Genomic DNA, 14532 nt, shown 5'->3' with positions numbered 1-14532 from the left:
GCTGTTATGAGGTGAAGTAGTCTATAGGTGTCAGCTGATTGGTGGTGGTGTTGAATTCAATGGTGTACTTACTGATTTTCTGCCTACTGGATCTGTCCATTTCTGATAGAGGGGTGTTGAAGTCTCCAGTGATGATAGCAGATTCATCTATTTCTCATTGCAGTTCTATCAGTCTTTGCCTTATGTATTTGAAGCTCTGTTGTTAGGCACATATACATTAAGGATTGTTATGTCTTCTTGGAGAATTGACCACTTTGTCATTATATAATACCCTTCTATTTCTGATAACAACATTCCTTTCTTTGAGGTCTATTCTGTCTGAAATTAATATAGCAACTTATGCTTTCTTTTGATTAGTGTTAGCATGTTTTCTCTTTCTCTACCCATTTACTTTCAATCTTTATATGTCTTTATACTTAAAGTGGGTTTTGTTTTTGTTTTGCTTTGTTTTTTTGAACCGTACTTCAATTTATTGGCATTGTCAGGCTGTGAACAAGACAGGTATTTTTTTTCCCATGAAGGGAGATCTTTTTCAATCTGCCCTAACATGTGCCCACACATCGTCACCTGGAAAATGCAGCATTTCAAGCTTCAGTCAGAGTAGATTATTCCTTTTTCACTTTCACAATTTTTTTGCTGCTGCCGGAAGTCTTCTTGGCATTTGTTTCGAATTCTATCGTCAGTGCATCTCTCACTGCTTTTGCACAGATCTGGGAGTATCAGATGTAGCTGAGTCCAATCTGTCACCAGTACACCACCATGATGTCTCAAGAGTGAGTGCCTCTGGCCAACTAGCAAGGACATGTCAATGCTGGCTTAGTGGGCAGCCTAGCTACAGGAAGATCAGGTCTGAGAAGCAGAACAGGCAGGACTCTGGACCTGCCAAACCTGCCACCTCTTGCCCTGATCCACCTCCCTAATGGTCCCTGTTGTCCACCAGGAGCCAATAGGGTCTCGTTTTTTTTTATCCATTCTGACAATCTCTGTCTTTTAATTGGTTCATTTAGATCACTGGCATTCAAAATGTTTCTTGATATCATTAGAATATTATTTACCATATTTGTTACTGTTTTCTATTTGTTGTCCTTGTTCTTTGTTGTTATTATTGCCTTGCACTCTTTTTCTGCCTTTTGTGGTTTAATTGAGCATTTTATTTTCTCTCTTTTCTTAGTATGTATGGTATACTATTTTTTTAAACTTTTTTTTTGTGGTTGCTCTAGATTTTGCAATATACATTTACAACTAATCCAAGCACATTTTCAAATAACACTATACTGCTTCATGTGTAGTGTGAGTACCTTATATAACAAAATAATCCTAATTCCTCTCTCCTATCCTTTGTATCATTGTCCTTCATTTCACTTATATATAAGCATTCAGAAGCATATATATACATAAGAAATATACATAAGCACACATAAGTGAATACATTGTTGTTATTATTATTTTGAACAATGTGTTATCTATTAAATCAATTAAGAGTAAAAAAATAAGTTTTTATTTTACCTTCACTTATTCCTTGTCTGATGCTCTTCCTTTCCTTATGTAGATCTGAGTTTCTGACCTATATTATTTTCTTTCTCCCTAAAGAACTTTTGTGAATATTTCTCGCAAGGCAGAACTACTGGCAACACATTCCCTCAACTTGTGTTTGTCCAAGAAAGTCTTTGTTTCTCCTTCACTTTTGAAGGATAATTTATCAGGATTCAGAATTTTAGGTTGGTGTATCAGATTCTCTCAACTCTTTAAATATCTCACTCTATTCTCTTCTTGCTTCCAGTCACTTTTTTTTTTTTAGGTTAAAGAAATGAGCAACATCAAAGATATATATTGCAACTTCATTTGCTGGTCAGTGACATTAGTGACCTTTTGCTGAATAAGATGGTAGTTATTAAATACTGGAATAGTACTTCCTCAAATTTGGCATGCTATTTACAACATCAAGGCTACAGTCATGATATACTTTTAAGTGTAATCTGAATCTTTACCTTTTCTTTATCACTTTCTTACATCTATAAAATCAACAAAATATTAAAACCAAAGCTCTGGTTCTGTCACTTGCCAATAGGCTCCCACCCCGGCTGATTTCAAGCTACCAACATGGTGTCATTGAAGGTAGTACAGCAGCCCATATGATATCTGGTATTTTATTTCCACCATAGAGATACAATAGTGTAAATGTCCTCAAGAGCGTAGATAATAGTAAAATGTTGTGAACTAATTAGGAAGTAATGAGTTTTGAGTTTTTATTCCCTTAGTTTTAATATAATTTATTTAATTGTAAATTCATACAATTTGAATTCTTAATAATGATAATATTTATCAATCACCCAGCTCGCAAGATTCCTGAAAATTTAACATTCGGCTCTCACTAGTTGGTACATGCTGGCTCCCACACACCACCAGGTAGTATTGTGGGGAGGATGCTTGGGTGTCACATGAGAGAGGGAGAAAAGCAGTGAAGATAAAGAGTAAGTTCACATATATCACCAGCTCTTGTTACCCTAATTTCCTCAGGAAGGCCCATTGGGGAGTGCCTCTGATCTGTTAAAATGTTGTTGTTGTTTTTTTTAATTTTTAATTTATTCATTTGAGAGAGGGAGAGACAGAGAGCCCATGCAGGGGGAGAGGGAGAGGGAGAAGCAGACTCCCTGCTGAGCCAGGAGCCTGACATGGGACTTGATCCCATGACCTGGGATCATGACCTGAGCTGAAGGCAGATGCTCAACCATCTGAGCCACCTAGGCGTCCCTAAAATGGACTTTAAAAATAAGAGTCTAGCCTCTCAAAGTAAAAGATGGTAAAAGCATCTTTCCAGTGTTTTCATTTTTATGGCTTAGCTCATGGAAAAGTATGTCTTTCTTCTGCCAGTTTTAGTCCCTTCTCCTCCACAAAAAGTGACACACAAGCTCTGAAATAAAGGTACACAACCAGAGCTCATTAAATTCTACCACACTGCACCTAGCTGGGAAACTGGGTTTCTGCCAACTGATCTGTCCTTGTCTTCCCCACGTCTCTGTGGCTTTGGCATCAGTACTGCATGTGGAGGTGTGGAACAAATCAGACGTGAGACGTAAGAACTCTTTAACGTTTAGTCATCCAAGTTCAGCCTTGAACTAACTGACCCAGATTTCGGGACCGTCTGACAAGACTCCATCTCTTCTTTGCACTCTAAGAAGAGTTACCAGACGGAACTACCAGGGAAGGAAGGGGTGGGGAGGAGGGGGGTAAATTTCTGCTCAAGCCTGGGTTTGCTGAACTACTTTCCCGTCTTTAGCAGTCTGAGCATTTGACACGGACTTCTTGGGAACAGCAAAGTGATTTAAAGCCTGAAAGGAGATGAGCAATCCTCGAGACTCAGGCAGAAAAAGTCCCAGTGATACAGGAAGCCATCTGGTTCCTGATGCATAACTAGGCGGCAGAGGCACCTCTGCCTGACACGGACCTCACTTACTCTGTCGTGGCGTCTGCAAGCAGCTGCTGGGTTCCTCAAGGGGCTCCCTTCCCTCTCTACACCGGCTGATGGATCCTAAGGGGCTCCTCTCCTTGAACTTCCTGCTGTTTCTTTCCCTGGCTTTTGAGCTGAGCTGTGGAACAGGTGAGTGTTCATCTGTTTGAGGATGTGAGTCCCGCCATTACCTGCCGGGAGTTAGCCAGCCCATGGATGGAGAGAAGTCTCAGGGACGGGGGCTGTGGTTTGTCTGCCTCTCTCTCAGGGTTTGGCTCTGAGTTCCTTCTGACTCTTTGAAAGAGGAAGGAATGTTGTGGGTTGGCTCAGCCCCACCAATCCTAGTTTCCAAGGAAAGCAGGAGCCCTCAGCCAAAGGCACTGGTCACATTCCAGACCAGGCTCTCAGGGTGGGAGGTTCTAGTCAAGGTTCTGGTTGAGTGGTTGTTTTCGCATCTGGCAAAGACCCAGACTAAGGGGCTGAGAAGGACGGATGGAGCTTGGGGACAAGATGACTCCTAAATCCCTGCCCTTGAAGGGGAATCCTCACACATGTGAGCAAACCAGAGCTATGGTCCAACAACAAGGAAGGGCTGTAGGGGGAAGAGAGGGTAGAAGTGAAGTGAAAACCTCAGGCATCAGCTGAGAACAGACAGTGGCCACAGTGTGGTCATCCTGGTGGCTACTTTCCTGGAAGAGAACCTCCCAAGGCAGTGAGACAGGGAGAGGCCAGGATTTCTGGAAATGTAAGTTGGGAACTCTCAAGGGTCAGGGCAGCTCCAACAGTAGGGCCAGACACACAACAAAGGGTTTGCGGCTGGGCTCTGCTCTTGTCTTTCTGGCTTGTGTTCCTCCCAGAGGCGAGATGGGGTTCTCTGTTAGTAGTATCAGGGCTATGAGAAACAGTATTTGAGAAAGAAAAAGCCATACAAGGAGTGGACTTTGGGCTCGGCGAGGAGTGTTGAAGTGCTTGGAGGCCGGTTACACTAGGGGAGGCAGCCTGGAGTGGAAGCAGCATTAGGGAAGGGGGGAAATCCTGAGGCTCTGGGTGTTTTGCACTTGGGGTTTTCAAGACCGCAAATCCATTAAGGACTTTTCCAGGAAAAGTCCAGAGATACGCTAGGGATGTCGGAGAGGCTGTGCATGGGATCTATCTTTTGCTAGACTCCCAGATAAAGAGGACATTTATTGACCCCCTGTTTCCCTCAGAATCAGGCAGACCCATAGCAATTGCTTTCTGAGGTCTAGGGAAGGGGTGATCGAGCTCAGGGTTCAGAAAGCCAAACTGAACCACTTTAAGCCACCAAAGAGAGAGCCAAGACTTCCCAGTGCACCTCATTTGTGACTCTACCATTTGGGGATATTTTTCAGTGACTATCAGGAGTGTTCACTATCAAGTGAACAGTGAGCTGGACTTTTTAAATCTCTGTGCTTGCTTGCCTGCTGGCCAGCCTGGCCCATGGTGTCCCCACGGCACCAGGTGCTGACAGCGCTCCACTGGAGGTTTGGAGGTCCCTTGTTAGTGAGAAGCAATACCGCCCCGTGGGGCGTGATTACCCAACCTGTAACGTCTGTCTTCCTTGCATTCCGTTTTCTCTGAAATATGCACATTTTTAGTGTTTTTATTTTTAAATACACACCCTTTTGTGAAACCCCAATTAAACACAGATGGAAAAGCTTTGCAAGTGGGACAGGTCAACCACGACAGTTACTCAACCAAGAAGTGCGATTCTTGTAAAATCAGGACCCACCCTCCTTCCCATCCCTACTCAGCTTGCCTCCCAATTCCCTGTCAGAATTGTAAAATCAAAAATCCACATGTCCCTTCCGCCAATAAAGCGAATTTTCCATTCCCTCAACGGTATATTTTGAAAATAGACTTTATTTTTGGAGAAATTTTGGGTTCACAGCAAAAGTGAGCAGAAGGTATCAAGATTTCCCCCTACTCCCACACATACATGGCCTCCCTATTATAAGCATCCCCCACCAGAGGGTTGCATCTCTTACAACTGATGAGTTGCCCCAGGGGGACTTTGTATTCCTCCATGTGGGTCTGCCCCATCTCCTTCACACACATGAAGGACAAGTGTGTGGGTTCCAGACTTGGCCCATCTTTGTTCACCGGGCCATTCTATCCCAAGATGTAGATCTAAGCACTTCTCAAAAGATTTAATACTGGGATACTTTTTTCTCAGGAGATTTAATACTGGGATACAATGCCATCACCTTCACATCTCCAGCACCAGACTGGAAATCAGAACATCAGGGCTGATTGGTTTTATCCATAGACTGACTTTGGACAATCCCACTGAGTAACTATCTGTTAAGGACACGCGATGTGGCAGGCATTGTGCGAGGCGTGCGGGAAGCAAAATGAACATCCACAGCCTTTGCCCAGCACCTGACATATCAGGGCATATCAGAGCCCTGCCACAAATGATTGTTGAATGAATAATAATAGTATGTACAGCCTGCTTGCAGTATACCAGGCACTGTCCTAAGTGCTATGTGTATTATTCACTTAATTCTCACACCAACTCTATGAGATATGTTATTATTGTTACAATTACAATTTTATAGAAGAAGGAATGAGAGGCACAGAGAAGTTTAGCCCTTTCTCCGTAGTCACACAGCTTGACTTCAGAGACCTCAATAAATGAACCTGGATAAACTTATGTTTGGTGGGAGTGGGAGGCATGTTAAAATTTGTATCCAGGTCCATGGTAAAAATTAGAATATGCTATCTATAATTGGAACATATAAGTTGATTTTAATTGAATTGAAATGAAGTGTAGGAATATTCAGAAGGTGAGAGAAGTTGATAAAATTATAGAAGGAAGTAGAGGGCATATGGAAGTGTTTGATCTGGCATTGGGAAAGTGGATAGGAGCTTCTTTCATCATGTAAGTTTTCATTTAATTTTTTTATTAGCTAGTTTGTTTATTGGAAGAGTATCATACATATGTCTATTTAAAACTCAAAAGTACAAAAGGGTATATACAATGGAGACAAATTCCCCTCCTATCCCCCCTGCTGGAGGCAACTGCTATCACCAGTTCCTTGTGTATCTTCCCAAATATATACGCTGGATTTTTGTAAAACTCGAAGAGCGTATTCCAGATGAAGGCACCAATGCAGAGGTGAGGTGTTGCGAGTGTTCAGGGGGATGGCAAGTGGTCTGCTGAGCTTGAGGCCTAGGGTCCATAGCCAAGGCTTTTCCATCTGCTCAGCTGGTAAGCAGGGAGAAGGGTTCCCATCATTTCCTCCCACACTGTACTTCTCAGGGATGTTTTACAGATGAAACAGAGTACATTCTGCTTTCAGAGAAGGGGGCAACTTAGACTCTGTTGCCATTTGCTCACTCATTCAGTTTTTCATTCTCTTGAGCAATAAGGATTTACTGAGTTTCCTCTATGTCCCCGGTGGGTGTTAGGACTATAAGTGGACAAAACAGACATAGTCACTACTCTCAGAAGCTTATTCCCGAGTAAGGATGACAGGCATAGAATCAGAGTTAAAAGCGTGATGAGTGATGTGAAGGGGACATCAAAAGGCACTGGAGGGAGGCCTGGATGAGGCTAGGGGTCAGAGGCAGAGACGGGAAGCACGGAAGGAGTTAGTCAGGAAAAAAGAGGGCAGTAACTGGTGTTCAGGCTGGGGCATGGAAATGCCAGTACTCTGAGTCAGAAAGACCCAGCAGCATCAAGGAACGGGGGGCGGGGGGCGGTGGTGGTGAAGAGGATGGCTCTTGGGACTGGAGGTTAAAGAGCAGCTTCTCTTCCGGGGCCTAGATTTGCTGTAAGAAGTGTGAGGCCTGGAGAGATCCCCGCCTCCTCTCCCTGAAAGCTGTGGCGAGAGGCTGGGAGCCCATGTGAACGTGTTATGACCCGGCAAAACAAAGCGAGTGGTTATCATTAGGTAGAATCCCATCTTGTGAAGGGTTGGCCAAATGGGGCTCATTTCAGGAAAATATCCACGGGTCCATGTGAATCACTCTACTTTCTAAGGAGAATTACCCTTGAAGAAAGTGAGTTGGTGTTAATGGCTACAAATGTTTCCTCCAGACTCTTGAGTAAACAGGGCTGACTGAATCACAGCCTGGCTGGAAAACACGCATCAGGCAGTAGGATGTTTCGGGAGCGGGGACTCCACTTGAAGTGTTCTGTGAACCACTTTAAAGTCCCCACTTGTTTTTCCACTTGTGCTTGGGTGGTGCTGGTTTCTGGTATCCCTTCCAGACCCAGCCACTCACACACACGCGGTTGTGAGATCGCCGTTCTTCATGTGGGCTGCAGGGTGTGAGGGTTTCTTCCTGACCGATTTTTGATCTCACTCCCCGTGCGTGAGTGTGCAGATGCTGCCCAGACTGCCCTCCCATCTGCTCCTTCTTTTCTTTTTCTCTTTCCCTTCCTATTTTCTTTCATTGATTTCTTTGGTGGTGGTGGTGGCTCCTCCCTATTCCATCTTATATCCTCCCTTCCCCTCACTTTTCCTTAATCGTTACTAGTCTCCACCAATCTCACCCTAATTTCAGCCCAGGTGGACTGCCTATTGTTCTCTCCCAATCTCTGGATCTCCAGCCTGATACTAGCTGGGCCCTTTATGGGCCCGTGTTGGGATTTCAGGGCATTTTGGTATCAAGAACATCTGGACCAGTTTGTCCAATTCTCCAACAGCCCATGTGAGCCACAAGTCAATGATGTCCTTCCTAGGTGGCTGCACTCCTTAAGCAGGCGGTTTTGTTTTACTTCTCTGGCTTCCTTATCAACTGAAGCAATCTCTCTCTGAGTCATGGGCTCATTCTTTTATGAGAATTAGCTTATGGTTAAGTTCAGTTATTAAGTTCAGTTACATAATGGACAAAGCTAAATAAAAGAGATTTTAGTCAGGTAACGTAGCTTTCAGCACTCATATTTTGAACAGGTATTTATTAAATGCCTACCATATACATGTTTTGTGGGTTAACTACTGTTGTAGGTCTTAGACACAAAACAATGAACAGAGAGGTGCCTGGGTGGCTCAGTCATTAAGTGTCTGCCTTCGGCTCAGGTCATGATCCCAGGGTCCTGGGATTGAGCCCCGCATCGGGCTCCCTGCTAGGCAGGAGGACTGCTTCTCCCTCTCCCACTCCCCCCTGCTTGTGTTCCCTCTCTCGCTGTGTCTCTCTCTGTCAAATAAATAAATAAAATCTTAAAAAAAAAAAAAGCCAATGAACAGAATGAAATTCTTCCTCTCGAAGAGTTTGCATCCTAACCAGGGACACAAAAATAAAATAAAATAATGTACGATATATCATCAGAAAGGGGTAAGTGTGCAGTCAGAAGGGGTGCTTATTTTATATAGGATGGTCAGAGCAGGTTTCTCAGAGGAGATAATTTTTTTATGTTATATTAATCACCATACATTACATCATTAGTTTTTGATGTAGTGTTCCGTGATTCATTGTTTGCGTATGACACCCAGTGCTCCATGCAGAACGTGCCCTCCTCAATACCCACCACCAGGCTAACCCATCCTCCCACCCCCCTCCCCTCTAGAACCCTCAGTTGGTTTTTCAGAGTCCATCGTCTCTCATGGTTCGTCTACCCCTCCGATTTCCCCCCTTTCATTCTTCCCCTAGAGGGGATAATTTTTTGAGCAGAAACCTAAAATAAAGTGAGGGAGTGAGCTATCCTGATATATAAAGAAAAAAGATATCTAGAAAACGGCAGAAGCAAAAGCTCTGAGGAGGGAATGTTCTTGATGAGGTGTTTGAGCCAGTATGACCATAGTGCAGTGAGTGGAGAGAGAGGGAAGGAGAGGGGTCAGGGACGGGGTTACCCAGAGTCTTCGAAGCCATAACAAAGCCTGTGGATATTTTTTCTATGGGTTTCAGAAATCCCTGGAAGTTTTAAAGCAGGGGAGAGACAAAATCTGGCACAGGTTTAAAAAGATGACTCTGTCTACCGCACGGATGCCAGGAGATTAGTTGGAAGCCAATGGCCATGTCAGGCTGTGACTCCGGTGGCAGAAATGAGGGAGGTTTGAGGTGCTTGGATTGCAGACATGTTCTGAAGTTAGAGCCAATAGGAGTTGCTGATAGACTCCATAAGGAGTATGAGAGAAGGAAATGAGTCAAGCATGATTCCGAATGTCTTGGTCTCAGAATCTGGGGGAGTTGTAATGTTGTCGGTGGGAGGGGCTTTGGAGCCAAGAGTTTGTTTGCTAAGTTTGCAATGCCCTTTCGACCTCCAAATACTGATCCATGTAGGCAGTTTGGGTGGGAGATCTATCTATGCAAGTGTTCCAGAAGTACGTCAACCCATGTGACTGGATGAGTGTGGCTGGGAGGGACGAGATCAGAGTACTAAGTCCTGGGATGATCCAATATTTAGAGGTCTTTAAGAGCAGCAGGTTCCAGGCAAGGAGACTGAGGAGAAGAAGCCAGTGAAATAGGAAGGAAACCGGGAGAGTGGGGTTCCAGGGGTTGAATGAAGGCAGTGTTTCAAAGAGGGACTGATGAACCATGTCAAGTGCTCCTGAGGAAGCAAGATGAGGATGGAGAATGGACTCAGCACCATGGCACATACAGTGACCTTGATAAGAGTGGTTCCAGTGAGTAGTAGGGAAGAGCACCTGCTAAGAGTAGGTACAGGAAAAATGAGTCAGGAAACAGAAACAGAAAATACAAACACACATTAAAGGACTTTGCAATAAAGGAAAAGAGAGAAATGAGGCAGCAGCCAGGGATGAACCTGGGGTCAGGGTAGGGGTTTGTAAGATGAGGGAAGTTACAGGTTGGAATGTAGTGTGTTGATGGAAATAACCCACAACATTCTACACCAGTAATAAAGCTGATGGTGCAAGGGGTGGGGGCTATTGCAAGAGCAAAGGCTTGAGGTGGGTGAGTGTTCATGATGGAAGAGGCTAACCTTAATGGGAGCATAGACCATCCATCTGGGTAGGTGGGTTTCTCGGTGGTAGTTTCAAATGGAAGTTCTCTTCTCATTTCTTCTACATTTTCAGTGCAATGAGAAGCAGAGTCATCAGCGGAGGCCATTGGTTTGAGGAGAGGGGAGGTGTTAAATAGTCAGCAGTAGGATCTCTTACAGTGACTTGAAAGGGTGTGGTTTTTTGTTGTTGTTTTTTTGGGGTTTTTTTTTTGGTGGTTGTTGTTGGCTCAGCTCTTTTGAAAAAGGGAAATAAAATAATTTCTTACCCTTGATATTAGAAGCTATCTTATGGTCTTTTTGAGAGCAAGAATTCCACAGTTTGAACACTGGGCTCACCACTCTCCTAGCTCCACATCCCTCAGACTTTTCTCTTTCTTCATTATCTGAAATGATGCTCTGTAGCCTTGGTCTCCTGGGCTCACGAGCTCAAAATCAGCTTCAGTTGCTCTCTGCCCTTCATACTATGTACCCAGTGGTGGTGAGAAGAAGGAATTAGCAGACCTGGCTTCTAGACCAGTTGCTGGTTGTGTGACTTTAGGGATGTCATTTAACTTCTCTGTGCCTTAACTATAAATCTGAGTTGACAGGGGCGCCTGGGTGGCTCAGTTGGTTAGGCGACTGCCTTCGGCTCAGGTCATGATCCTAGAGTCCCGGGATCGAGTCCCATATCGGGCTCCTTGCTCAGCAGGGGGTCTGCTTCTCCTTCTGACCCTCCCCCCTCTCATGTGCTCTCTCTCTCTCATTCTCTCTCTCAAAATAAATAAATAAAATCTTTAAAAATAAATAAATAAATAAATAAATCTGAGTTGACAGAATTATCTCCCAGATCAAAGAAACCCAGTGTCCTAGTTAGTCTGTACATCTCCTTTGTAAGTAATTTTAAGATTTACATTGGGATTTTTGAAATATTGAGAATATAGTGGGACTGTCATGACCATTTTTATAGGCTATTAAGGACCTGGCAACCCCAGGGATAGTGCAAGAGGAAGAGGGAGGACCTTCCATCTGTCATTCCTGATCCACAGACAGGATGTGATTCTCAAAAGCCCCTACAAAAAGGGACTTTCGTATTCTTCCTCACACAGGTGAGAGCTTGATGAATTGCCCAGAGATACCTGAGCAGTTGGGAAGCAGTTTACTGCTGTCCCTGGCATCTGAAGGGATAAGTAAGAGCATGAACAAGAGCATCCACATCCTCGTCACCAGAGCAGAATCACCGGGAAACAGTGTCAAGAAGAAAATAGTGTCTCTGGATCTTCCAGAAGGCGGTTCTCCACGCTATCTGGAAAATGGCTATACATTTCATCTAGAAAACCTGAGCCTGGGGATCCTGGAAAGCAGAAAGGAAAATGAAGGCTGGTACTTCATGACCCTGGAGGAGAACTTTTCAGTTCGACACTTTTGTCTGCAGCTGAAGCTCTATGGTAATAATGGGGCTTCCCCAGTCTGCACGGGTCAGGGTGGGGGGCACCCGAGATCATCCTTTACCTAAGGATTTAGGCGTCTCTCAGAAGCAAGAGTATCCGGGATTGGGAGCATCTTGAAAGGTCACCTAGTCTAGGGTGTTTAAAATGTGCTTTAGGAAGAGGTTTTAGAGATTCACAAATCTTTTTTTGTCCAAATTGCTCATTGATGGTAGTTGATTAGCACTAGTTAGCCCTACCCCCATTTCCCAAAGAAAAGGAACCCAGCTGCCTATGGACTACAGGACCGTGGCCCCAAGAGTCTCAATTAGCAAATAAGACTTGGTTTGAAAAAAAGGTTTTTCCCTCGATTTTTAAAATGTTTGAATACCATAGATCGAGCCCAACCTCTTTTCCGTCGATGAGGACATTGAAATCCAGGGAGAATTGGCTGGCTTGTGCTTATACAAGTCCTTGTGGGTGGTTCCCTGAATCAGCCCATGCACCACTCACATGCCCTGTGCTCTGGCACAGTACTGCATCTACCTGGTGGAAAAGCACTTTTTCTCATTGAAACAGAGGCTCTGGTTATAAAGCCGCTCAGCTGCAGAACTTGAACTAGAACACAGGTCCATCTGAATCCAAGGCCAGTGCTTTTTTGAGCCTCTTTAACTGCCAGCCCCTCTTGAATGCACCCGGAGTTTGTGTCTCTTTGGCCCAGAGGCTCTTTGAATTTCCAGAAATCCTGACAACAGCCATGCATGTTGTCCTGCTCTCTCATAGAGAGACTTCCTTATCTCTGAGACGGGACAGAGATCCCCACCTACCCAGCATCCCCCTTCCTCCACATAGTGTATGCAGGCTCCCCTCAGCCCTCTGCCAGGTATCGGAGAGCTCTGACTACTCCAATAGTGGCCTAGGGATGACACATCATGCATTTTCTAGAACAGTTCACTGCCTTTGTCACATCTTGTCACATAAATTCTTACCTTGGAAGATAACAGTCTCTGCAACCATGAAAGAAAGAGGCTGGGTTTCAGAGTCAGACAGCTTTAGGTTCTGATCTCAGCTTGAGTGATATTATGTGAGACACTCCACCTCTCTGGGACTCAGTTTCCTCATCTGTAAAATGGGAATACTTGTAACTAAGGTTATAATTGTTGAGAAAGTTGTCGAGAAGATTAAAGACTATGATAGATGTAAAATTCCAGAATCGTGCCCATCCTACAGTAGTTGCTAAATAAATACAACCTGCCCCCTTGCCTTGGCCATTTCACAGCATTAGAGTGAGATCCCCACCCCTGCCCCCCCCCACACACACACAGACACAGACACATAGACACACACTCACAGACCCCCACGCACACACTCCAGGTAAGACCCCACCACTATGTCATTCTTTCATGTCTAGAGGTAATACTTTAGCCAGTGACAATTAAACCATGCAGGATTAGTTGGCAGAAAACACCACAGGTAGAAAACAGAAGAACAACTCAGATTGGGAGCATCAGCAAGAGCAAGCAGATTCCTAACAGTAGTGGTAGGAGGGAACTAAAAGACAAATGATTTTTCCCTATTTTGTCCTGAGGTCGTACTGGAAAGGAGTATAGTGGAGAGAGAGGGATTTGGGGGAATCAGCAGATCCCCACTAGAAATAAATCACACTGCAGACCCACAGGGAGGGAAAACTACCATTAGGCTGCATTTTCTTCTAACAAGAAGGTCACTTTAGAATCCCAGGGGGTTCAGTGATGGCTTCCCTCCTCCCCCTCCTGACAGAGCAGGTCTCCACTCCGGAAATTAAGGTGTTGAACTGGACCCAGGAGAATGGGAACTGCAGCTTGACGCTGGCCTGCGAAGTGAAGAAAGGGGACTATGTGGTTTACAGCTGGAGTGAGGAAATGGCTACCGACCCACTGATCCCAGCCAACGGTTCTTACCTCCTGCACCTCAGCCTCGGCCCTCAGAATGTCAACAATGTCTACTTCTGCACCGCGAGCAACCCCATCAGCAGCCGCTCACAGATCTTCACCCCGCAGTCCAAGTGCAGGCCAGAATCTTCAGGTGAGTGCCCTGGTGGGGGCGGGCGTGGCACATTGATGATATGGGCTCAGTCCTCACCTGGACTAAATGCTCTGCTCTCATAGCCGTGGCCTCCACCTTGGTAATAACACTTTCCATTTTCTCTATAGTTGAGAAAAGCCTCCTCATGTGCATTCAGTGAATGCCCTCTGCTCATAATCACCAGGTTGGCATTATGCTCGGTTCATACTTGAGGACAACAATAAGAAATGATGGGGCCAGACCTAGCGTGCAGGCCTCCCAGTTGCGATTCTTCCTCTCCCCTCCTGTCTTGGCTCCGAGCTGCAAGGGCAGCTGGGTGAGAGAATGAAGGTGGCAGGTCCCGACTCCCCAGTCCATACTCCACTAATGGTGGGACAGGTCTGTACCATCAATAAGTACTATCGACCACCTATGCACAGCAAATTGGGCATGGATATGATACATGATCTCTTCACTCCAGCAACATGTTGTAAAGATTAGACATGTCTAGAGGTAATACTTTACCTCTAGTTCAATAATGAAAAGCAGGATATAATGAAGGGCCACATTTTATGGAATGGACTGTGAATCTCATAGCAAGTCAAAGGCCAGGGGAGTCAGCTCTCAGACTGAGACCTGGACTGTGAAGTTTGGGAATAATAATAAATCATGTAGTACTTTGTTATTGGCAGAGCACTTTCAATGGT

The 14532-nt window shown here is 44.8% G+C and overlaps 2 protein-coding genes across 2 annotated transcripts in view; one reads left to right on the top strand and one right to left on the bottom strand.

The window, feature by feature from the left end:
* Positions 1 to 605: 605 nt before the first annotated feature.
* Positions 606 to 761, bottom strand: LOC110573405 (ATP synthase subunit epsilon, mitochondrial-like). The gene is given in 1 exon segment (XM_021681904.1): positions 606 to 761. A coding segment is annotated over 1 exon segment (156 nt).
* A 2761-nt stretch (positions 762 to 3522) lies between these two features.
* Positions 3523 to 14532, top strand: part of SLAMF1 (signaling lymphocytic activation molecule family member 1) — a 31974-nt gene continuing 20964 nt past the window's right edge. The window contains exons 1-3 of the mRNA XM_044916285.1: positions 3523 to 3598; positions 11465 to 11803; positions 13562 to 13846. Of these exons, the coding sequence (XP_044772220.1) occupies positions 3523 to 3598; positions 11465 to 11803; positions 13562 to 13846 (700 nt within the window). The remainder of the gene's footprint in view (positions 3599 to 11464; positions 11804 to 13561; positions 13847 to 14532) is intronic.

Source organism: Neomonachus schauinslandi, chromosome 6 (assembly GCF_002201575.2).
Source record: "Neomonachus schauinslandi chromosome 6, ASM220157v2, whole genome shotgun sequence".
Classification (NCBI taxonomy): Eukaryota; Metazoa; Chordata; class Mammalia; order Carnivora; family Phocidae; genus Neomonachus; species Neomonachus schauinslandi.
The sequence above is the reverse complement of the archived record's forward strand: the minus strand, read 5'-3'. Positions and strand labels throughout refer to the sequence as shown.